This window comes from Symphalangus syndactylus, chromosome 9 (genome assembly GCF_028878055.3).
Source record: "Symphalangus syndactylus isolate Jambi chromosome 9, NHGRI_mSymSyn1-v2.1_pri, whole genome shotgun sequence".
In the NCBI taxonomy this organism is placed as follows: domain Eukaryota; kingdom Metazoa; phylum Chordata; class Mammalia; order Primates; family Hylobatidae; genus Symphalangus; species Symphalangus syndactylus.
This window is the reverse complement of record NC_072431.2, coordinates 88,545,517-88,569,932: the sequence shown is the minus strand read 5'-3', so window position 1 is coordinate 88,569,932 and position 24,416 is coordinate 88,545,517. Positions and strand designations below refer to the sequence as shown.

The 24,416-nt window shown below is 44.0% G+C and overlaps 1 protein-coding gene across 1 annotated transcript in view; it reads right to left on the bottom strand.

The window, feature by feature from the left end:
• Nucleotides 1-1,553: 1,553 nt before the first annotated feature.
• Nucleotides 1,554-24,416, bottom strand: part of GLI3 (GLI family zinc finger 3) — a 277,220-nt gene continuing 254,357 nt past the window's right edge. The window contains exons 11-15 of the mRNA XM_063609636.1: nucleotides 19,097-19,246; nucleotides 18,057-18,221; nucleotides 12,811-13,101; nucleotides 8,183-8,510; nucleotides 1,554-7,229 (exon numbers count right to left, since the gene is read on the bottom strand). Coding sequence (XP_063465706.1) covers nucleotides 4,912-7,229; nucleotides 8,183-8,510; nucleotides 12,811-13,101; nucleotides 18,057-18,221; nucleotides 19,097-19,246 — 3,252 coding nt within the window. The 3' untranslated portion in view covers nucleotides 1,554-4,911. The remainder of the gene's footprint in view (nucleotides 7,230-8,182; nucleotides 8,511-12,810; nucleotides 13,102-18,056; nucleotides 18,222-19,096; nucleotides 19,247-24,416) is intronic.

Here is a 24,416-nt window from a genome sequence, read left to right as displayed (position 1 = left end):
AGTGCTGGCCGCAAAATGTATGTGAAGAAAAAAAAGCCTAAAAACAATTTAGAGTCTATTACTGTTTTGAAAAATTGTCAAGAGCTTGAATAACTAGGTAGAAAAGGCATAAACAAAGTCTATGTTAGTAAAATCAAATTTTAGAAAGTAAAGGCTAATATGAAAGGAAAGACGTGTTCAGATTATGTTTGGAATAGTAAATATACTCTAAAGTCAAACCAAAAGGGAAGACTGCCAAGAAAATAAGTAGAGAACCTGGGAGGGGGAAAAAAAGGACAAATAAGACATTCTGGCAGTCGGTAAATTTTTGCATCTCATTTTAGCATTCTATTATATTCTTGTTTGGATAAGATATAATGTCTTTACATTCCCAACATTACTTAAAGGAGATCTTTATGAAATAACAGATTGTAGCTCCACCTTTTTACCTCAAACTCTGCTTCCTTTCTATTTCCTGTGCAAGACGCATTTTTACAAACAAAGCTGTGAGCCCCATCCACCCCCGGCTCATGTGGATTGAAGGAGTCCATGTCACCCACCTCGTTCCTGGGGGTGTCCCTTCCCTACGTTTCCTTTCTCTTAGCCTCATTTCTCTCATTTCTTTTATTTTGATTTGGTACATGGCACGTCTCTTTGTGAGCTGACAGTTTATACCTGAGGCAGGGCATAAATTCATATTTTCCTTATTTTTTTCTGGATTCATTTGGATACCTTATATAAGGGATCTAGTTACAAAAGCAAAGCATCTTGGATTGGATGGGAGGAAATTCTCCCTGAGAATCAGGAAAGCATGAAGCATCCCTATGGCCGAAGAAACCCTGCTGGAGGACAGGGAACATACATCCCCCACAGGATATAAGGCCTTGGGAACACATGCTGTTGCACCTCTGTGTGTATACATGCATGTGTGCGTGTGTGCGCCCGTGTACACATGCATGCATCCATCCTTGTAGCCTTGAGATACCCACAGCCAGGACTCCTGCCCTTCCCAGAAACAATTATCCTCAGCTGATGGCTCAAAAGACATGTACTACTACTTAGAAAGAGGAAGGGAAGGCTTTTGGAGTGGTTTACGGTAATCTGGAGAATAATATTGCACACTGACACAAGAAAAACACGGGAGACAATTTATTCTGGCTGAGGTCAGTTACTAAAAGCCACATAAAGTAGGCTTCTATCATGTCAGATTTTCTGTTGACATGTGGTAGGGCATCTCTGAAATGAGAAGATAACATACAAAAGAGGGACAAATTAAGTTGTTAGACATTAAACCCCATCACCGTCCTTCCTCATTGAATTTAGAAAGCAATAATAGAAAGAAACACAATAATTGTTGCAACGGTGTGCCTCCCGGGTACACACCCTCACAACACCATGAGCAAGTATGTACCTGCATCTTATTCTCCAGTTTAGGGCTAAGGAATCTGGATCTCACAGCAAAAGTCCATTCAGCTTGTACGTGAGGGGTCTGGATCCAACTACAGGCTCTGGATGTTTTCAAAGAAAGCAATCTTTCCATTCAACTATGCATTTAATAAACAACCCAATAAAAATTTCCATACAAAGAATTTTTTATTGACATTGTAAGAAACATTTTCTTTTTCTTTGTTACAAAAGGACTAAGTGGTTCTGAAAGCAAAGGTAGAGTTCATCTGTGGCTGGGCTGCAGCCCCTGGGCTTGAGGTGGGCATGATCACGGGGAATGCAGGCTTGTCCGAGGAACGCCTGGGCCAGCCACATCCGAACACTATGCCTACAATACTTAAATGTATTTACATGTGTTTCTTTTAAAAAAAGGATTACACATTTTATTTTTTAAAAAATCTAAAAAAGGTGAAAAAAATCAACTTGTATTTTATTTTACACGTCTTCAGGATACACAAGGGTAACTTGTCAGAAGAGAACATCCTCCTATCAGTCCAAAACAACACAGGAAACCAGGATACAAGACAGCCTCAACTCTGCTACCACCGTGCACTCTCTGGCTGGTGCACACACAGCCTTGGAGTGCTGATTGGGCAACACCAACTGGTCCCTCTCATTGACAAGATTAACATAAAATAAGGCACATACATCGCAAGAATCAAAACTTTGTGGCTCAAGAGGAAGAGCCAATGTGTGAGGAGTTGGGAGGGGTTAACTTTTTCAGAAAAATAAAATGAAAATTGTTAGAAAACGTTTAACACAGACATTAAGCAGGAGTACCATGTGTGAGCCTGCATGTTTTAGAAAAGGCAGGATGGTGACACTAGTGAGGGGGTCCTCTTGCTCTGAATGCATAGGTTAGAGAAATGGAGAGAAGCTTGGAGGCTGGGGGTGAGTCTCAAGATATGAGATGCCTAGCCTACAGAGATCCCAAAAGGATGTCCCAAAAGGATACTTCTAAGTGACCTCAAAAGACCTTCCTTCCACTGGACTGCCACGACAGATCACTGAAATTCTGGAGGAGTATACTTTCTTCTTCCCTCCCTCCTCTCCTCTGTCCTTCTGAAATTTCCATATTGAGAGAAGGCAAACATTGAGCTGAAACTTGCATCTCCTGCAAATCTAAAAGCAGTAGAAAGGAAAGCAAACATGAAAAAAAAAAAAAGAGGAAGAATGGGGGAAACCCAGAAAATAACCTGAAACCATAGGAAAGAGCAGAAGCACAATATAAAAACAGTGGTGGGCCAGATCACTGTGCATCCCTCCACGAAGGACAAAGCTGATACAGGAAATGATGGTAACTGAGAAATGGGGGTTGCATCCAAGAATACTACTGGAAGATCCCTCTGATGGAGGAGGTCAGTGTGGTCCCTTCCACCCAAGCTCCTTTCTCAGGAAGAGTGGAGAACACTCAGGCCCCATGCTTTGAAAATAACAGTTGGAAAGGGATTGAGCCAAACCATTAGAGCACACAAGATAAGACCAGAGATTTGGAGATTTGTGGAAAAGTGAGACTGGATCTCTGATTCTGTGACATCATGCCCTGTTTCAGAAACACAGAGAAAGTCTTGCTTTTTCAGCTGAAAAGTGGTAGAGCCTCTACTCTCCTATGCTCAGATCAGTAGTTCTCTTTTGTTGTGGGGCTGTTCCAAAGGAGACACATCCTTTAATTTCAAAGAAGACTTACATGGGGGAGGACAGCAGGCATGGAAGGGGGAATTGCAGCATCCCTCTGCTTGTCTCAAGAACATCTAGTTGAAAGCAAACCCAATAGTCTTAGCCAAAGTCCCCAGTGGAAAATCAACCTCCATGTGGAGATTCTTGGTCCAAATGAAAGAACATAAACATGAGAAAAGTGGGCTGGTCCTAACACTCTTTCTATTATCTAACACTTTATTTTACTTGATTTTGTCTTTCTACTGTAATTTAAATGGCAGGATTAAAGGGGAAAAGCCACATAATTGAATTATCAATCACTTGCAATAAATCCAATTCCAGGGGTCAATGGGACAGAATACAGCAGGTAGCCTGAGGTGTTAATATTTTAACAGTTTATATAATTTTTTAAAGCAATATGCTGGAAAATCCATGTACTCTTTGTGCACACACAGTATGACTTTGATGTGTATCAGATGCACGTGGGGAGTAGCTGCACTTCAAAAATCTTTAAATGTTTTAATCCAAAACAAAAGTACAGATCCAGTCCACATTAAGGACTAACTGCATATAACACTTAACTTCCTGAATGGATGCAGCATTCAATAGACAGGGTGTGAAAAAAGGGATCCACACAGCTACTAAACATCTTCCCTAGTGCTCTCAAATACTAAAAATGGCTGAAGCAATTTATTCCCACTATGTGGGCTTTCTCTTTTACAACTAAGTTTTATAAATCCCTCAAAATAAGGTATTTAGAATGGAAATCCTCCTTCACTACAGTGGAATTAATAAATGTTACTGATACAGCCGCTTGTGGGGTTGTTTAAATACCTATATACTTAGAGCTATATATAATCAATTCTCAGTTAAAATGGGAAAGAGATGGAACTAATCAACAAACACAGCAACCCATAAATGTTCCCCTAACTAATTCTACCCAATTGCTTCAATCTACCATCTATCTAACTTCTTACCAGAACAGATAAAAGTAGCAATGTGGCTGAGTGTCACCAACTGCCCGTGCGAAACTGCACTGAATGTTCATGAAGGTAGTGGGAGGAGAGGCAAATGTGATAACTGAGAACCGACCATACAGACGTAGCCTCCCCCAAAGCACACTTACAGACATGAAGAGCTGCAAACCAAAATTGTGAGCGCCTATTTCATTTACAAGAGCCCCACGTTCCCATTTCTGTGTAACTGTGGAAAGTATGCCCTGAACTGAATTGGAGATGGGGAGAACATCAATATTCTGTCATCTACGCTACAGTGCACCCACAAAAGTTTCTTAAACTAGCTATCCATATTCTGATTCTTGTGCCCAATGTGGGAATTAAAATAAAAAACAGAAACCAAAACACAAAACAAAACACTGAGCACATGTAAAGCAGAATTTTAAAAGCTGGAAGTGTAACCCCTTGGTCACAAGCACACCAACTCCTATTTCCTTTGAGCAACAGCAAAACATGTCAAATCCTTTAATTTGACTGCTCTTCTAAAAGAAAGAAGAATATGCACATCACACATTTACATCGGTTTACTAAAAGGGGGCGGGGCTTACAGTTTTTTTTTTTTTTTAAAAAGAGGGTGGTTTGAGTGTAACAATACTGATTCAAAACTGAAATGGAAGACAGTTTCTCCCTAGAATACTTTAGGGTTTTTCAGAGTCCTTTTCCATAAAAGGAATATATTTGAAACACATCTCAGTTAGGTGAGATGAGATTGCTAAAATACATACAGAACTAAAAAAACAGCCAAAACAAAGTCAGTTTAATCTCTTCAACTCCTATTGATTTACGTTGGTTGCAGTCCTTTTTTCCCTAAAGCCTACTGCATAACTGCAAGGAATTTGCTTTCTTCCGCTAGGGAGGTCAGCAAAGAACTCATGTCCCCGATAGCCATGTTGGTGGTGCTCATGGACAGCGCTGGGAAAGGGAGGGACGCCCGAGGCGTGGTGAGGCGGGAGGAGCTATGGGAAAGGTTCTGAATGATACTCGGGCTCAGGGCCCCCGACATCAGACTGGAGTGGTCCCCATCGTCTATGATGGCATCGAAGTCAATCTGTACCCCTTCCAGGTCATGGCTGTCGAGGCTGTCCACTGTGCTTGTCACCTGATTAGCACCTGGGGAAAGTAACTCAGAGTTTTTGGCGCTGGTCCCCTGTAGCAGGCAGCTGGCATCTGAAATAGAGAATGAACCAGCTTTTGTGTCTTGCTGACTGAAGCCCACGGTTTGGTCATAGAACTGACCAGAGTAATTCTGCGGATTAGAGCACAGCGGATGGGGCTGCCCTTTCATCTCCATCTTGATGCCATTCACCCTGCAGGTCTGACTTGTGTCACTGAGCTGTCCTGACTGCAGAGCAAGGCTGTCCCTTGGCATAGCCTGGCGCCTGCTGCCCCCAAAGCTGGCACATGGCTGGTAGCCCCTGACAACTGCCAAGCTTGACGGCTGGCTGCCCATGCCGTGAGCCCCTGGCAGGCAGCTCTCTGGCCCTTGATAGATGTTGATGTGTGAGGTAGCACTAATCTGCCCAAGCATCTGCTGACCGGGGCGGCCTGCCCCCGGGTGCTGCATGCTGTCGCCGAGGAGCTGGTGAGCCAGGTACCCCTGTCCCACTGGGTCCTGGGTCTGCATGCCATTCACCATGCTGCCAGCTGACTCATTTGGCGCTACCGGCAGGCCGAAATTCAGCTGGCCCCCGCTCCCTTGTATGGGGGTGCTCTTCAGCTTTGAGACTTGAATCCCGGCACCACAGGCACCGTCGAGTGCACCAGGAACCACTGGCTGCCTGTTGAGACAGTTCCCATACTGCGGGGCCTTACAGGGCTGTTCATGGAAGGCGTTTCCACTGGTGCCACTTCCGGGGCTGTTGTGGAGCATCAAGTGCTCTGGGGCACCGTAGGGGTTGCTGTTCTCCCCGAGGGTCTGATAGCCCCCAGCAGGCCCGCTCCTCAAGGGGTTCTGCGGGTGGACAACCATGCCGTTGCAGAACCCAAAGGCGCGAGTCTGCGGCACAGCGGGCCGCGGGCCACACTTGAGCTTGGAGGAGGACAGGTCGGCGCTTCCGGAGCTGACTTCGTTCCACTGAATGGGCAGGTCGGTTTTGCTGCCCTCGGGGCAGGGCTGCTCGAGGGCATGGAACTGCTGGCCAGCGTGGCTGTCTGGCAGCCCGGGCGCGTCAAAGTCACTGGGCCCGTGGGGCACTTTGCTCTCAGCCGGGAGGGCGCTGGGGAAGTGCTGCTCGTACCCTGCTTGGTTCTGGGAATTTAAATACTGCACCACGTCGTCCGGCAGGAAATCCTCATCATTCAGGTTGGCATCAGCGTCCATGGTCAGGGACTCCAGGGTGACGTTCTCGGTGATGCTGGGAGGACAGGGGGACGAGTGGAAGTTTCGGGACTGGCCGCCCTCGGGCCGCGTGTAATTCTGAAGCACGAGGCTGCGCTTCTCCGCGGACGTGGCCATCGCTGGGGGGTTGCAGCTGCTGAGGCTGCTGAAGCGCGGCACGCGAGGCAGGGCCAGGCCCAGGCCCTCGGAGCCAGTCCGCACGGGGTCGCTGGCCCTCCTCACGCCGTGGCCCGGCGCATCGTGCGGCTGCAGGTGGCGCCGCCCGTAGCTGTGGGCTCCCCCGTCGCTGCACCTCCTCGGGGCATGAACTGGAGGCAGGGCCACGCCAGGCTCGAGGGCGTCCCCGAGCAGCGCCAGGCGCGTCTTCAGGCTCATCCTCTCCATGTTGGGCAGGGGGGTGGGCGGCGGCCCTCCTGTGGCAGCTGCGTACTTGGCCTTGAGGCGGTACTGCTGGGCGGGCGTGAGGCTGAGCAGGCTGGGCAGGCCGTCGCTCTGGCTGGCTTCGCTGGAGCGGCGCGAGGCGTCGGTGGAGATGGGGTCATAGGAGTCAGCCACGCTCACGTTCTGCGGCCGGCCCTCGGCCTGTGACGCCTCGCTGGAGCGGCGGCTGGAGAAGCAGGGCGAGATCCCTGAGGAGCGGCGGCTGCTCAGGTAGGCCGAGCTGATGGTGCTGGCGCTGCTGTCCCTCCTGTTGAGCATGTTCAGCATAGTGACGTCCACCCCAGAGAGGTCGCTTCTGCCCGGGAGAAGCGTCATGGGCCCACCCAAGCTGCAGGTGTTGTTGGACTGTGTGCCTGGAGACAGAGAAAGGGAGAGACCATGCGGAGATGAATTCCCTTCCAGCATGACTTATACCAGGCATGAGCAACCCTTTTCTGTAAAGGGCCAGCTAGGAACTATTTCCGGTGTCCCAGCCCACACTGCCTGCCTCACAACTACTCAGCTCTGCAGTGTAGCCCCAACAGGGCCACAGAGAGCAGTGAGCAAGCAAGCGTGGCGGGGTGCCCATGAAGCTTCCTTTACAAAAACAGGGGCGGCTGGAGATGGCCGTAGGCTGTAGTTTGCTGATGCCTGGCTTAAACAAAACAATAACAACTCTATCGATTCACTGAAGCCCCTCCCCAAGCGCTGTGCAAGGACAAAAAGAATCTTGTGATGGTACACAACGCTTGAGTTCCAGGCAAGTCCCCAGGCAAAGGTATTCCACGAGTTTCACATTCACGCTCAGGGCATCCTGTTAATGCCACATCCTATCAACAGGTAACACCTGTGTTGGTGCAGGGAAGAGCTTCAACCCTTAGGTGCTCTCAGAAGTGTAATTTCAGAAGTGCAAACTGACCTAGGGACTGACAATGGGGAGGGATTTCTGACTTTCCTTGAACTGGGTAAATATAAATAAAAGTGGCTGCTAACCTCCTGGTTTTAAATTTTGGAAACCAGAGACAGAGTTCCAACCACAGATGCCTCCACTGCTGGCATTCCCTTACCCTAATCTAACAGTTATGATTTCACCATCAGAATATGAGTCATGCACAGTCACATTTTTTTCTCAATATTATCCTGTTCCTAGCTGTTTTTAAAATATGGACAATCCAAAAAGGCAATTTGAATGGGCTCAACATTAACGGATGGTTACAGCATCATTTTAGGACTGGTGGAGAAACTAGCAAACATAAAACTGAGGGTCTGCATTTAAAAGAACAGAAAAAAACCCCTGAGCAGATGCATGGTCTGATGTAGAACTCACCATTTCCTATGAGAGGAGAGACTGCAGGGGCTTTAGGGGGTAGAATGGGGTTCAGTCGCGGAAACATTCCATTCACTTGTTTTAGCCTCTCTAGTTTTACGTGCTCCATCCATTTGGTCCCTGTCGGGTTTCTCCTGGCTTGCAAAGCAAGGGCTGTGGTTGCAGTGGAAATGGTCGAGTCCATGACTGGGGTTTCATCGATGGCACTGAGGTCTCCTATACTACCTCCATCGGTCAGAGGAAGCTCGAGCCCACTGTTGGAATAGTTGCTGATGGGGGACTGTTGGCTGCTGCATGAAGACTGACCACCAGGGCTTGGCTGAGATGTCTGTTGGGGTCAAGTGGAAAGGAAAGAAATGTCACCAGGGAGGGTCAAGGAAAGGGAGCCAATAATGAGAGCTCATGCATATCAAGATCTTCAAGATCATCGGTTGGTTGAATGAGAAGAAAAACTATGTTCTGGTGAATGGAGCTGGCCACTTTTGGCCAAAATGACGGATGGATCACCAGGCTGATGGGCAATGGGAGGCAATGGACAGCAGAGAATGCTAGCTGCAGTGTGACTGGCATGGTATCAGCCATGGAATCCTGCCCCAATCACCAACTTTGCAAACACACTTCCTCGATTCCAATCCCATCTCCACCACTTTATTCTTTGGGCACATTACTCAGCCACTCTAAACCTCAGTTTCCTTATCTATAAAACAGGGACTATTTATTTCAGGGATTGTTGTGAGGAATTAAGTGTGAAGCCCAGAGAGCACACAAGTATAAAAAGACCTGGACAATAGCAATTGGCTCACAGGGTGTTAGCAATTATTATGATCCCAGGTGGTTTTAGTCTTGATGTTCATTTTGCTCAGCTGAAACATAAATGTAAGATATGTGCCATCAGCACACATTACCTCCTCCAACAAGAGCCCCTCTAGGCTGTTCAGGGCTGGTTAGCCAAGCTCTTTGTAACCTCTCCTCCCTCCTTCCACATTTTCTTGCTTTTGTAGAACCTCAACCAAGGTGTCAGTAAAAGCAGTTGAGAGAGGTAAAACTTCAATCACTTAGCTTGTGCTATACCCAGAAAGAAAGAAAGAAAGGCTGCAGATCACAGCCATCATCAGTCTGTAGAATGATTTCACTGCTCTCCTTAGTGTACTCCCTAATAGTTCACTAGGAGGATTAGGAAATGATTCCCTAACTCCAACCGAGTAGACTCTGTAAGACAATGCTGCAAACAATGGAATCTTAATCTAGTCCACCGGTCCTCAATCAGGGAAAGTACTGCCTCCTCTTGTTCCCAGGGCTCCTGGAAATTCAGGGTGGAAAGCCTGGTGCCCCAATATCTGGGGATTACTATATAAAATGGCCTACAATGCACAGGACAGTCACACAGCACAGAATTGTTCTATCTGAAGTTCCAGCGGTGTCCTGGTTGATAAACAGTTGAATCCTTTTTGTACAGATAAGAAAAGTGATGTTCAGAGAAGTTTAGTGACTGCCCAAAGTCACAAAGTGAATGGTGCAACTAGCCTGGACTCCTAGGCCGGCTACTTCCATGCGTCTGCAGCGCCTTCACCAGTGTTAGTATAAACACAGACAGCAGCCGAAAGGGAGAGTGCTTTAGGGAGAGATAACTACACTCACTCGGTTACAGAGTACTGTAGTCTCAGGTGGAATGCACAGTGCCACCAGGAAGGGCTCTTCGCAGTGGAACCCTTTCACTTCTGCTATCATGGTACATACACCCAAGCAAATGAACACTTTCTAAGTGAGTGCCGCATGGTACACTAAATTTGTCCCGGGCAACCAAGCAGAGCCAAATAAGATATACAAATTTGATCATGAGTATGTGAAGCCTTGCTTAATTTTTGGCCTCAGCAGAGTGCTGGAGTGCCAGACCACCTGCTCCTTCCTGAGGTATTTGTTTCCAGAGTTTTGGATGTCTTTTACTCCTGGACTGTCAAATCAGAATGTGTGCAGACATGAACCTGTGCATTTGTGCAAACACACAGGCAGACACACTTCAAATAAGGCACAAATGCACTCACAATTAGGAAATTGCTTCAATGAGTGTCCACATTTAAATAGAGATTACATTGCTAACAACAAATGAAGCCAGATCTTCCTCAAAGAAGGTGGTGCACATCTGGTCTAAGGATGAATATGCATTAGTCAGTACAATAATGAGTCTTTCAGAACATCTGCTTGGTAGGCCCCAGTGTGATTTGTTATGGAAACCTAGACAGATAGAACGATGAATTTCACCAACTAACTCCACATTTTTCACATGCTGAATGTTCAAAACACATTGCTTCTATATTTGAAACATATCTGAGTAATGTTCACTACCAAAGATATCACAAAACCACAAAAACTAAAGAAAAATTAACAGAAAAAAGTAAATGTTAAAAAATGAAAACAAAACAAAAAGGACAGAGAAGCCAAAATTCCCTCACCTTATTACCCACTGTCCTTAGGAAGTGAGAACAAGACATTTAGGAGCATTAGACAGAAGAGATGTTGCATTAATAAGAAAAAAGAAGAAAGAATTTAATTTATAGCATGATGATCAAATCAAAGACATGTTTGTAAAGAAAACTAGAAATGTAAATTTCATGTTTATTAGTAAATGTCTATGAAGATACCTACTTTTAAATGTGTGTGAGCATATACACACATAGTATCTGCTGTGGAAATGTAATTAATTTACTAACCTCACTAAGCCTCAGCTTCCTCAAAATACGGGCGTAGTCTGATCTCTATGGTTTCTTTTAGTCCTATGGTTCTAGGTTGGTGCCAAAGTAATTGTGGGTCTTGTCATTACTTTTAATGGCAAAACCCGCAATTACTTTGGCACCAACCTAATATGACTGAATTACTTTATAAAATATTCCACACATTGGGACATCTCAATGTTGCTGAGCCAAATCGCTGTAATTTTTATTTTTACCAATTTTCTTTTTAAACAATGGGTGTTTGAAGAGAAAATGACAACTTTCTTGAGCTAGGAATGTACCCTAAAAGTAGAAGAGATTCTGGGTTCTTGAACTATCCCAAGAACATAAATCATCGGTTTCATGACATAATCTAAGACTGCAAATTAACTTTCTTTGTTTTGTTAAACACTTGAGGATAAACTATGGAATGTTCTATACAATTATTATACAGGTAGGCTTCATTTTAAGAATAGACATGTGCTCCCCTTCAAAAAAGTACATAAAACACAGTTTATGAACTGATTAAAATACAGTGGTCAATCATAATGGATAAACATCTTATTAAGATACTTTTTTAAAGCAAAGTACAGCTACCCACTGAGAAATCATGATAAATCTGGATAGCCGATTTGTGTTATTTTTGGCTAGACTTAATGTCACTCTCTAAGACTCTTAAGAGTTCAAAGACAAACTCAGTAAGTCATTAAAACATAGCTTCTCACCCTCCCAATGGTAAGATCGTGCATTATTTCCCGCCCACACGTACTGCGACATCACTCATGTATTCATAGACTGCCCATCCGATAGACTGCTCTAATTTTAAGAAAATGCTGGCTTTAAGTATAAATCTGTTTGCCTCATCATTTCCATGCATCTGGGAGTCTGAGCATGAAACTTCTCTCTGGTACACTTCCTTCACAGGTTAGAGAGTGACAGCCCAGAACCCAATATATTTGCACAATTAAATCCATTCTATGCATGGCCAGATGGGCTGAATCTCTTCTACTATCTACTCTTTTAATTTTTCTTGTTGTCTTTGAAATTTTTAGGTGTTTTATAAAACCACATTCATGAAGCGAAGTCATGAACTGAGGTTTGAAAGAAACTGAAAGAGTAGCAGAGCCCACATGTCCTATTAGTCTCCAAACACAAAGATTGCCTACTGAATCTTCCCGATTCCTCTCTCGTGCTCTGCCTCGCTGGTTCAGGCCCAAATGTAGAAGTGGTTTCCAGTTTACCCAGTCTCTAGACTGGTACTGGAGTGGTTTCCTCAAAAAACAAGAACAAAAAAAAAAAAAACCATAAAAACTCACCCCTGCTATGCCGTTCCCCTCCCACCCCTGTGCTCCTCTGCCTCCTCATCCTCCTCAGCTCTTCCCTCTGGAGCACTGAACTCCTGTCCCATGGCTTCCTCTGCCCCGACTGACTGGCAGTCTGTCCCTCTCTTGAATCCTCTTTACACAGACTTGTGTGTAAGCCCCCATCACACTGCACGGTATTTGTTTTTCAGTCTATCTATCCCACTGGACTGTAAACTCCTAAAGAATATGGGCCATGGCCTATTTACCTCGGGGTCACCAGGGCAAAGAAGACAGAAAGCATGTTTACAGGAAGAGTCAATGAATGATTTTTGACATTAAAGACACGCTGGAAAGACAGACAGTCGTGTCTTTCTTCCTTCCATGGCACAGTGGTATGGTTCTGGGAGGGATTTTAAAAATCAGTTAGGAAACCTGGGAACTCTTTTTCTGGGCTGATCAACTTCAAGTAAGCAATACGGGTCACTGCCCTCATCGCCTCCTCAGATCAGAGACAGCCTGACACAGTGAGGACCAGGAAGTCCTGTCCCTTTACGCACCCTACCTGGCTCTTTTAAATGGGCCTGCTGTGAAGTCAGAAGGCGAGTGAATGACATACCATTGGCTTCTCCGCCTTGACAGCTTTCACCTGGAGGCATTCTTCCCGCTTTGAGGTAGTGTTGCTGAGGTCCTGCTGCTCACCGAGGGCTCCCTGAGTCGGTCGGCCAGGCGACCTGGACTGTGAATGGCTGCCGGAATCTCTCGGGGGTGGGGGCCGAGGATGGATGTCCCCTCGCTGCTTCTTGGTGACATGAGCCTCTGGGCCATGCACTGTCTTCACGTGTTTCCGGAGGGAGCTTGGGTCTGTGTAACGCTTAGTGCAGCCTGGGATTTTGCACACATATGGTTTCTGCCAAATCCCACAAGAATGAGGTAAGAGATTGTTATGAAAGAGACTATGCCCCAGCCCAAAAGTCATTTATGGTTGCTCATTACATTTTTAATCCTTTCAAAACACTTTCACAAGGCTTTGAGGTGTTCAGATACCTCTAGGAACTAATAATTTAATAAGGCCATTAGGACACTGTTCCGGGTCCATAGAATCTAGCTTTAATAGATTATGGCTTGAGAGAGAGGCTCAGGGAGAACTAAGAATGTGTCAACTGCCTTGATGTTCTTGGAAGCATTTATACTGTGAGTGAGAAGTATCATGGTGCCATAATAGGCACTCAATAGATATTTGATGATGGTGATGATGATGATGATGATGATGACAATGAAGATGGTTTAAAAGACACCCATCATCTAATCAGGAGAAGACTGCACACCTTTCAGAAGAGATTGTGTGGCAAAGTTTTCTATGGATGTCCTGGTTGTGAGATCGAATATCACTCTGATCCTTTTGAAAATGTGCTATTTATGCATAGGCATAATTTAAAAATTGCCGATGGCATCTCCCATGTTAGATGACACTAAAATGTGCTCCTTTGGGTAGCATTACAAGTGTGGGGATGTTCAGGGCTCAAAATAGCCAGAACCTTTCTGCTCTTTGAAGTTGGAAAGCCCTGTTAGAGACTGTCCATGAATCCTCATCATAAACTGCAGAGGGCTGACGGATGTTCTGGGGACCAGGATTTCTGGTCTGTTTTCTTTTCCTGAGTGAATTTATAGCTAAGGTCTATAAATTATTTCATGCTAATCTCATTTTCTATGTGGGTCAGTGATCAAGCTTAAGGATACAGTCATAAAAAATTATGCGGATGCTTATATAAGCAGATTATTTTCTGAAATCACAGAACTGCTGGCCTTTGGCTCATGACCAACATCGGATTTGTGAGTTTGTTCACTTGGCTTAAAATATAATATACGCAAGAATGCTTTCATGAATATAAATTTATATCTATGTATAGCAGAGGATGAGCTTTTACGTAAGCAATCGTCAGGAAAAGCAGGATTACTATAATGTACCCATTACATTTAAAAGGATGCTGTGTCTTGTAGAATGTATGTCTAAAAGATGCTTTTTCACTAAAAGCCCAAGAACAGACTGAGTGCTACCTAAAATGCTGAAATGTCCTAATGCAGTGAAGCAAAGATCCTGAAACTGAGAGGTTTTACCTCCAAACCTGAGATTCCTTTGGGCAGAATTGATTCCCATTAACTATGAATTACATCTATTCAGGAGCTTGTGTGATTTGCAGCATATATATATATATATATATATATATATAATAAGATGAGCACATCAAATTCTATGCATTAGGGACAAAAGACTGGCTCTGACAGTTAGTGCCATTACCTTACAGTGTTCTGACACGGGCCCTATGCTTGCTCACAGCATTCCTGTGACAGGTTGTTCCATCAGCAGGCAGACTGGGATATATGGGGCAGAGGTATGGAGACCAGAAGGAGAGAGGGAGCACAAAGCCTGCATGTTTGGAGAGCTACTCTTCCTACAAATATATGGATGTACATTATGAGTTAGCTTAGAACCAAGGACGCAGCCAATGTGTAATGAGATACAAACGTGTCAGCTCCTGCACTTCCAGAAACAACAGCCCTGTTGGTGCACCTGTGCCCGTGTGCCCTTGTGTGTGAACACACACATTATCTACTCACAAAAATTCACAAATTCACAAGAATACAGGTTCAGAAAATGTATACCTCACAACAACATAACATAAACAAAATATATTAACCCTTCACACAGCTTTTGCCCACAAATTTTGTTGTGATCAGTGACTGAAATAAAATATAATTAGAAACTAAGAAAAATGTTCTCAGACTTACTGAGGTGCAAGATTCCTCAAGCACAAAGTTGCACACAACAAGACTTAATCATAAGGAATACAAAATCTGATAGGAAAAATAAGAAGATGCAATGATCTGTAATATAAAGTGTGAATGCTATGTAAGGATATAGACAGAGGAGGGATCATTTTTCAGCTGGGATAATCATGGGAGGCATCAGTTATTAAGATTCTATATCTGGGCTTAATGCCCAGCTCCCGGGGTTATCAGTAAGTGCTAATTAGATCATGTACATGAAGTGCTTACCAGGATGCATGGAATGTAGTAAGCACTCAATATACAGAGCTTTTATTAGGAGTCATTTTACTTGGGATGTCAAAAGGAAGTGTTCTCAGCAAAGGTCCAGTGGCAGAACCACTTCATGCACCTAAGCATGGCAGTGCACAGCACCAGCTTCTGGAAGCTTTCATTCATGGTCGTGATAGTGAGAGGTCAGGACTAGAGGGGTGAGCTTCGGCCCTGTGAGAACTGACACTTACACAAGCTTAGGGAGTCTCAAGTTTCCTACAGGAAAGAGGGAGCCATTGCAGCTTTCTAGAGAGGGAGGTTCAACTGAATCAGAGCTCAGGAAACTTGTTTAGTGGTATCTTTGGGGGAAAAATGAGCTGTCTGATCTGGAGTAAGAAGTCCTGTCAGAGCGAGGGTCAGTCTAGCAGCCCTAAATGAGCAGGACAGCCAGAGGGACACAGAAGTGCCAGAAATTACTCCCTTCCTATTCCAGTCCATTATTTTCTTGGCCACACTTAGAACAGCAAAGGGCTTGGCACATAATTAGCTATCAGTATTTGTTCAGTGAATAAATGAAGTTGCAAATAAGAGAGGAAATAAATGAAAGCAAACCACTTGATTTATCTAGGATTGTGAGATTGCACAAATCTGGATTTCCTGGACAAACTTAATTTTGATGCGTCTGAAAATGTCCATCAGTCATACACAGGGCCAAAGTCTTGCATATAGAAGAGAGAAATACAATTTGTTTGTAAATATGTCTGTGGGTAGAATTTTAATTATGTATTTATGATAAAAGTTAATAATTTAAGTAAATTGCTCAAGTGTGGTCAATGACATTACTGCCCAAGATATCCTTTATCTTTTAATCTTACAACAAACACTCAACTCTCACATAACATTGCACTTTTTACCTTGGAGAAGAAAACAAGCTCAACTACACCACAATTAAAGCAAACGGACATGTACAAATATTTTAGGTCCATAAAAAGACAAAAAAGCTTGGTAATTGTCTTTATATGTGTGCATTCTGATCCTAACATACCCCCTGTCCAAATTTCTCCATGATAATAGGAGACAACATTGGCCTAACATCTATAGGAATGAATGTCCCCTAAATTTCTAGTCAAAATTACACTTAAATCTATGAAATATACGAAATACATTCTAAGTTAAGTCAAAACCCCTTAAAACTTTAAATTGAAATATAATTCACATGCTATAAAAATAATCCCTTTAAACTGCACAATTCAATGGCATTGGTACATTCTAGACATTGTGTAATCATCACCATTACCTAATTCCCGAATATCTTCACCACCCCAACAAAAAAACCTTGTATCCATTAGCAGTCATTGCTATTCCCCCTACCCTCTGCTTTTGGCAACCACTGATCTACTTTCTATCTCTATGTATCTATCTATTCTAGACTCCCTAAAATTTTGTACAAAACAAGTATAACAGATTATATTCCAGCTACTGCATACTGTAAAAGCATTTTTACATTAAAAATGGAGATGTGGCATCTTTAAAATGTCTTCAAACAGTTAGAAAATGAGATTCCAAATAACTCCAGTTTCCATGACCTTTTCACACAAAAAGTTGGTATATATGATATATGAACTTACATGTGTGAGTTTGTGAGTGAGTGTGCTTTTTACAGAGTGCAGTTAATCCCTTTAGAGATGTTTTTGCTCTGTCAGTTTCAGCTGAAGAAAACATGGTGAGAACCATCTTTGCCACCTTAAAGCCAAAAGACCCACTGAGCAGAATGGCTCACTTTGTTTCTGTCAAGATTCTCTCTGCCCATCTCTCTGTCTGAAAGATCATGAATGTGTTTGACCTGCACTGGTGAGATCAAATGACAGCCACCCCAAGGTCTCATGTGTGCACAATGTTCCTTCTCTAACACATTTCAAGCAAACTGATGACACGCTGTGATGCTGAACTATGTCTCATGTTAACAAATTCTAGTTAGCTGTACTATTTCCACTCAAAATGTGGGGAGTCCTTTTGTTAATCTCTTGATACATTCAAGAGAAGGCTTCACAGACATGTCAAAATTTGAGCTAGACCTCCAAGGCCAAATTGGAAGTCTGTAGGGAGATGCGCACTAAAATGTAAGCAATGAATTTGGAATAATGTTCATTCTTATGCCTCTCTACAATTTAGGGGGGATCACTACCTAAAAATAACAGTAACACAACAGGAATCACCCTGAAGCTTTACTCAATATGTTTTCCTAAGTAACTGCCTAGAAAGTATTCTGGGTTTCTGAGACCATTTTCCAAGATCCTTTGGAATTTAGAATGTCTGAAAATTGCATTTAGCCAAGGCTGGTTGCTCTGTAAAAATCTTTTTTGATATAATACCATTTGAAGATACCACTTGGAGGAAGCAAATAAAAGTGGATGACTTAGCAGGAAGCTGTCAGCTGTCAACATGCTACTTCTTAATATATCCTTGGGGCTTATGGGGTCATCCTTTGCATGGATTCCTGCTATTTTGGGCAGAGTGACTGGCTCAGATTCCAAGTTAAATGTTCCCACTGTTTGACCAGTAGGTGGCAGTTCAAAACAACATGAAACTAGTAAGTTCTCAGGGGTTTTAAGACGTTTCCTCTTCATCTCTTATTATTCTCCAAATAAGATCCAGTTTCCAGTCCCACCTAGGAAGCCCAAGCCTTCACCTGCAGGGGCAGAGCCCACTCATGCTGGGAATGGCCAAGGGGAAAACAAAACGAACACACTGCACCTTCCCATGTGCCTTCCCCGGGATGGTTCTTTGTTTCCTTATGCAAGCTCTGTGCCCACTGAGGATGCTTACCTCATTGGAATGCGTTCTGTTTTGGTGTTTGGCGCGATCAGAGGCATTTGAGAAAGCCTTGTTGCAACCTTCGTGCTCACAGACATATGGTTTCTCTCCAGTGTGAGATCTCAAGTGTGTTTTCAAGTTTTCTAGCCTCGAGTAGGCCTTTGTGCAACCTTCAAACTGAGGACAACAGGTAAATCTGGATTACTCTGCACAATGGCAATAGCAGCTTATGCCTAACACGCCCTCCAAGTTGATGAAAAACTGACGTTTCAAGGGTCAGCAGCTTTTCAAAACCCAGGAACAAAAAGTCCACTAAACTCTGCATTTATTGGGATTCAGAGGTAGCTTGGTGCAGTTCAAGATAAAGAGTTTGCAGTGCCAGTAAAAGTCCTGAAGTTTTTTTTTTAATAGGCCGCTCAATGTGGACAATGGGTTTCATTATCTGCTCATTGATCTCCTCAAATTCCCACTGATTTCAGATTCAGCACAAAGTTCATTAATATAGCTTTGTGTCCATACAAAGACATGGAATTTGATCATGTTTGTAAAGGGCCTTTAAGATGTAAAGTACCAGGGCTCCGCGTGCCCAGTGCGCCTCGTGGGCACCTCAGTGAAGAATGCACAACCTTGCGGCAGCCCCGTCCCACTCCATACACCTATGCCTGAGGACTCACTAGGAAAGGAAGCGAAAACTTTAAAACCTGTTATAGGGATTAGTTGTTTTAAAAGTCAACTTCAACTCTGTAAGTTGGAAGCTGGCACTTCCCTTTGCCTTCTGAGCCCCATGGTACCATAAGCTGTTGGGCTGCGGCCAGCAGGGTGGCCCTGTGTTCATTCCCAGTGCCAGCCACCGCTGCCTGCTTGCCACTCTGCAGAGCTGCGCTGTCCAACTCAGTCACTCAAACACCGAAGCATTTATCACCAGAAAATACTCTAGCCCTCTTCTCTTGCCACCCAACCATGCTTCCCCTGAGCTGGCGTCATCAGTTTGCACAGCTCTTATGAGTATGGGGAGGGACCCACGTGTGCCTGCCGCCCACTTTTGTACTCACAGTGCATTTGTGAGGCTTCTCGCCCGTGTGTCTTCTCATATGCACTACCAACATATACTGGGCTTTGAAGGGTTTCTGCTCTCTTGAGCAGTCCAGCCACCTGCACACAAACTCCTTCTTCTCTCCATGAATATGGTCGTTATTTATATGCTGGGGTTTGGAAAAAGAGAGAGAAATCAAATGGAAATGTATTCATCATTTCTGAAGGCAACAGAAGAAAATGCAGACAATACCCCAATCTTAAAAATTCTAAAGACCACAAGAATAACTTTACCATATTACAGATTATAAAAATTCCAGTTAGTATACTTCTCAAGTAAATTTGCTTTTGCTAACTGTGTATGCATGCTTCCTAACCAGTGGGAGTGGCAAGACCGGGATGGAGCCTGGCATCCCAGGAAATATACCACAGTACATTGGCCACCTGAAGAGCAGAGTTTAGTTCCAGGTTTGGGACCAGCTAGTTATGAAATGGGGTGAGCCACTGTTGACTTTTCTGAACCTCTGTCATTTTTCCTTGCCAAGGCTGGCGATTGAGGCTAAAGAACTGCAGAGATGTTCTCCAGCTCTCACACGCTAGGCCATGGGTTAGCACCGTGGCTTAGGCTTCAAAAAGGGAAGGCACACACAGACATGCACAATTCCAGAACAAAAAAACCAAAAGCACTTGCAAATGAAACTTTAGCTCAGGGTTAATCAGATTGCTTCCTGAATAAGAATTGCAGAGAAAAGAAAAGAATTATACTGAGGAAGAGGACTGTGTGGTCATCAACAAACAAGTTAGTCTTTCAGGGCCTTGGTTTTCTTCTTGTAGAAAATAAATGACTGGATTCGCTAGTTGCTAAGGGCCTTTCTAGGTCTAAAATTCTATTAATATGGTTTTTAACATAAAGATGAAGTTCCCTGAATTACTTACCAATTCTTGGTTTTAGAATCATTTAATTTCTTGGATTAATACAATTAGGAATCATTAGAAACCTATTGCAGCACGAGAGAAAGAGAAGCTTCTTAATTTGAATCAAATTAAGGTCAATTTCAACAGGTTGAGCATACTATTTCAATGTTCAGCTATGGACTACTGAAGACATTTGTATCCTAGGTTGATGCTGTTGGTCTTTATTTTCTGGTGATTCTGCATTTTATTTGCCTTTATTTAAGGCTTGTGGGAACACTTTCTCAAGTATACATAGAACTACATCACCAAAAAACTTCGTTCAATAAGAGAAAGCTCCCTTTGGCTCCATGCCTCACGTGGTGGTGACACAACCTCTCATTACTTTCCTGCTGAGTCCAGGGCTCTTAAAGCAGTGGTCGCTGTGGGTCTGAAGGTGAAGTTCTGCCCTCAGAGTGGGCCTTTCCCAGTTACTCCACTAGATGGCCTACCGCTTTAGGGGGAAAAAAAATTTACAAAAGTAAAGTTTTCTATGCTGTTCCTGGAGTTTAAAACTGGGTGAGGACAGAGAAAAGAAATTGTTGTTCTCTATCTCCTCTCCTTGGAGCAGCTCCCAGAAAAATCTGATGACCAGCAGAGAGAGAGTGGTACATCGCAGCCCAGGAGAAGAGAGCCAACGTCCCATCAGTAGCTCCAAAAATGACACAGGAACTGCAGTGGTGGGGGAGCAATCCCACGGCAAACAGATGTGGGTTTCCTATGAAAAGCCAACCATGCTCCATGTCAGTGTTTCCTAAAAGTTATGATGATGCACACAGGTATAGGAAGAGAACAGATATTCTGGACAGGGGACAACATTCAATCCGCATGTCTGCTTCTAGTGTCTTTGTAGCCCATACACAAGACCAGGGCTTTCCAAAATGTGTGCTGAAGCCCAGCCTTGGAAACCAAGCTCACATCTTACAGAGGTGTTCTATGGATTCTCAAAAGGGAGAAAAAGAAGTGATCACACAAAACCACTCCATAACAGTTGCTCTTGGTTCAGTTTTCCAAGTCATTGGAAATAAAGCTTGGATCCTTGGATTAATGCACATGAAAGGGAAAGAAAAAAGGAAGGAAGAGAGGGAGGAAGCAAGGAAGGCAAGCAGAGTGAGGGAGACAGAATGAAAGGGAAGAATAAGGAAGGAACACAGAAGGGAGAAAGGAAAAGTTACAATTGGGAAACTGAATTACAATTTGTGCTGAGCCAACTGCTTACGGTTGGCTCCATGTCTTATAGTTCCCTGTTCTCTCTCATGCTTTTATGAGGATGTGCTGGGTGACACTCACACCAGGCCCTGTGCTGGAGAACATGACAGATATGATTCTTGCCCCAAGGAATTAAGTCTACCAGAGGGAAACCAGTCATGGCTTAAATTACTATACAATTATAGTTGTGATAGGCATTATGAAGGGAGATACCAGGTGTTTTATAAAAACATGTAATGGGATCATAAGTCAGTGTGCAGCATCAGGAATCAGGGTCCGCTTCTCCAATGAAGCAGCATTTAGAGCAGGACCTGAAGGATTAGTAGACAGATCAGGTGTGCAGGGAAGGATGAGGTAGGAGAATGGGACACTACAGCGGACCAATGACACAGAAGTACCTGCAGAAGAACAGAGCCTGGGGCCTCTGAGGAACCGGGTGAGGGCCACGCATGGCAGGAGAGAACTGGCCAGGGAGAGACTGCCACCACTTGGCATGGCGAGAAGGCATGAGTTTTCTGTGGGTCAAGTGGACATCCGTGACATAGGTAAGCTTGGGTTAGCTTGCCAGGGATCACCTAAAATGCTGTGTGCTCAGTCACGTCTTCAGCAGTGAGGATGTGGGAAATACCCCTGCATAAAACTCACATACACCCCAGGGAAAAGCCAGGCTTGCATGTCTGCCCCTGAGGAGGAGGGCATCAGGGAAACCTGGTGCTACTCAAGGGAGCAGGGGTGGCTAAGAAAGAGGTGCCAACAGTGGCCAGTAAAGACAGAGACTCTCATCTTTTCCTTTCCTGTCTCATCCAACACACTGGAGGAGCTGGACCCTAGAAAGAAAGGGAAGGTGTCTCCTGGCAGCACTCCCAGGCCCCAGCTCCTTTAGGTGAGGTGGCAAAGGGAGGGCAAACAGCCTGCCAGTTCCCTTGAGGCCTGTGCCTCGCTGCTGACAGGGAAGGGAAGGCTCTGGATTGGACCTGAGATTGGAGGTTTAAATTGGACACTTTAGTAATCCAAAGCAACTGGGAAGGTATAGAATCTGCCTACAATGGTGTTGAGGGATCCAGCACTGAGCAAAGAAGGGAGAACTGGCAAACAGTGGAGGAGAGCAGTGCCTGGAAAAATCCCAATCATTTCCTATTTATACCGCACCCAGCTTCTTCTACCTTTGCCACTGAGACAATGTGTGGAAATTTGAGTGGCAGGAAATCCCACGCCAGTCAGCAAGCATGAACACCCTTGGTGTTGTCTCCATGTGGGGAGGGGTGGGGGAAACTTATGTTGGGCACTTAAAGCAACCTCATTTTCAGTAAGGTTAGCATCTTGGGAATGTTCCCTTTCCAACCCCTTAGACCCGAGTCCCAACTAATATATTTTTGCAATTTTCTGGAACTGCTCTTAAGTTCAAACTTGCATTGAGACCACAGTTACTTTTCTTTAAATGAAATTCTACACCTAGGAGAGTGGGGAACCAAGTCAATCTTCCTCTTCTTTACTGCCTAAATGCTGCACAGAGGATGTAATCAATTGCTATAAGGAAAAAGGGAGGCATCTTTCTGCCTGTTTAAGTAGTTCAAATGTATTTTAAGCTTAACATACTTCCTAGAACTAGATTTCAAGTGAAAATTAAAATTCTAAGAACTCACAGACTTCACATGTGCATGTGTTCTAAATATTTACTTTCCTTTAAAAAGCTGCATTGGGCCAGGCATGGTGGCTCACACCTGTAATCCCAATATTTTGGGAGGCTGAGTCAGGAGGATCACTTGAGCTCCAAGACCAGCCTGGGCAACATAGCGAGACCCCATGTCTAAAAAAAAAAAATCAGGGTGAGGTGGTATAGGCTTGTAGTCTCAGCCACTTGGGAGGCTGAGGCAGGAGGGTCACTTGAGCACAGAAGATCAAGGCAGTAGTGAGCCAGGATTGCACCTACTGCACTCCAGCCTGGGAGAGCAAGACCTTGTCTCAAAAAAAAAAAAAAAAAATACATTGTACATTGCCCTCTGCAGTGAGTGTTCATCTGAGGGCCTATATCACAGTAGACAGAGCACTGGAGGGCAATGGAGGACACATTCCAGACAATTTCTGATGAGTTGTGTACCTTTGGACAGACCAATTCACCTATTTGGACCTTACTTTTCTCATCTGTAAAATTAGAGTAATGAATTAGATCAGGTGTTGGCAAACATTTTCTGTAAAAGCTAGATAGTAAATATTTTAGGCTTTATAGGGCTGTAAGCAGCCACAGACAACATTTAAATGAATGGATTATCTGTTCATTTATGGATGTGGAAAACTTTCATGTGTCATAAAATATTCTTCGACTTGTTTTTCAACTTTTAAAAAGTGTAAAAACCATTCTTAGCTCACAGGCTGCACAGAAACAAGCAGCTGGATTTGGCCTACGGGCCATTGACTGCTAATCCCCAAACTGGATGAGCTCTGTTTCCTTCTCATACTAACATCTGACAGGTGAGCCCTCAAGCCTGAGAAAGCAAAATTAGAAGGAGGTACGTTCTAGTGCCAGAGAAAAGAAAAGGAAGTAGGAAGGACTGAAAATCAGGATCCTGCGCTATAAAAGGCACCCCAACAAAGGGAGGGCCATACATTAGACCAAACTTCACTGTTTGTATCATATTCCTAGGACTAAGTAAAAAAAAAAAACATTCTTTTTCTCACCAAAATCCAAGGTAGATAAGAAAAGTGATAGGCAATGAATTCTTAACATTCAATGGACGAATTGACCCCGTATGAAGCTGGCCTGAAATTCAATGGGCACGAGTTTATTTGTGGTTTCACTGAAAATTTGATTTCCCAGCAGTGAAAACGTTAATCAAATATATAAATAATTTAATTGGAGGGAAAATAATGCATGATTAAATTCCAAACTAATCCAACACATAGACATGCAATTTGCCAGAGGCCCGAGAGTCAGAAAGAGATAGATGGTGTAAATTACAATGTGGCATGCCAACTCTCTTGGCGCAGCCACTCTGAACTCTCCCTGTTTGAACAAACAGGGCCGGGACATCAGGACCAGGAAATTTCCCCAGAAAAGCCAAGTCCCGACACTGAGCTTCCCGATGGATCCATGTCTTCAGTTTTCCAATTGGGGCTGCAAGCATTAGCCTTAGGGAACTGGTGACTGAGGAAGTGAACACCTCATGAGCCCATAGCAAACCA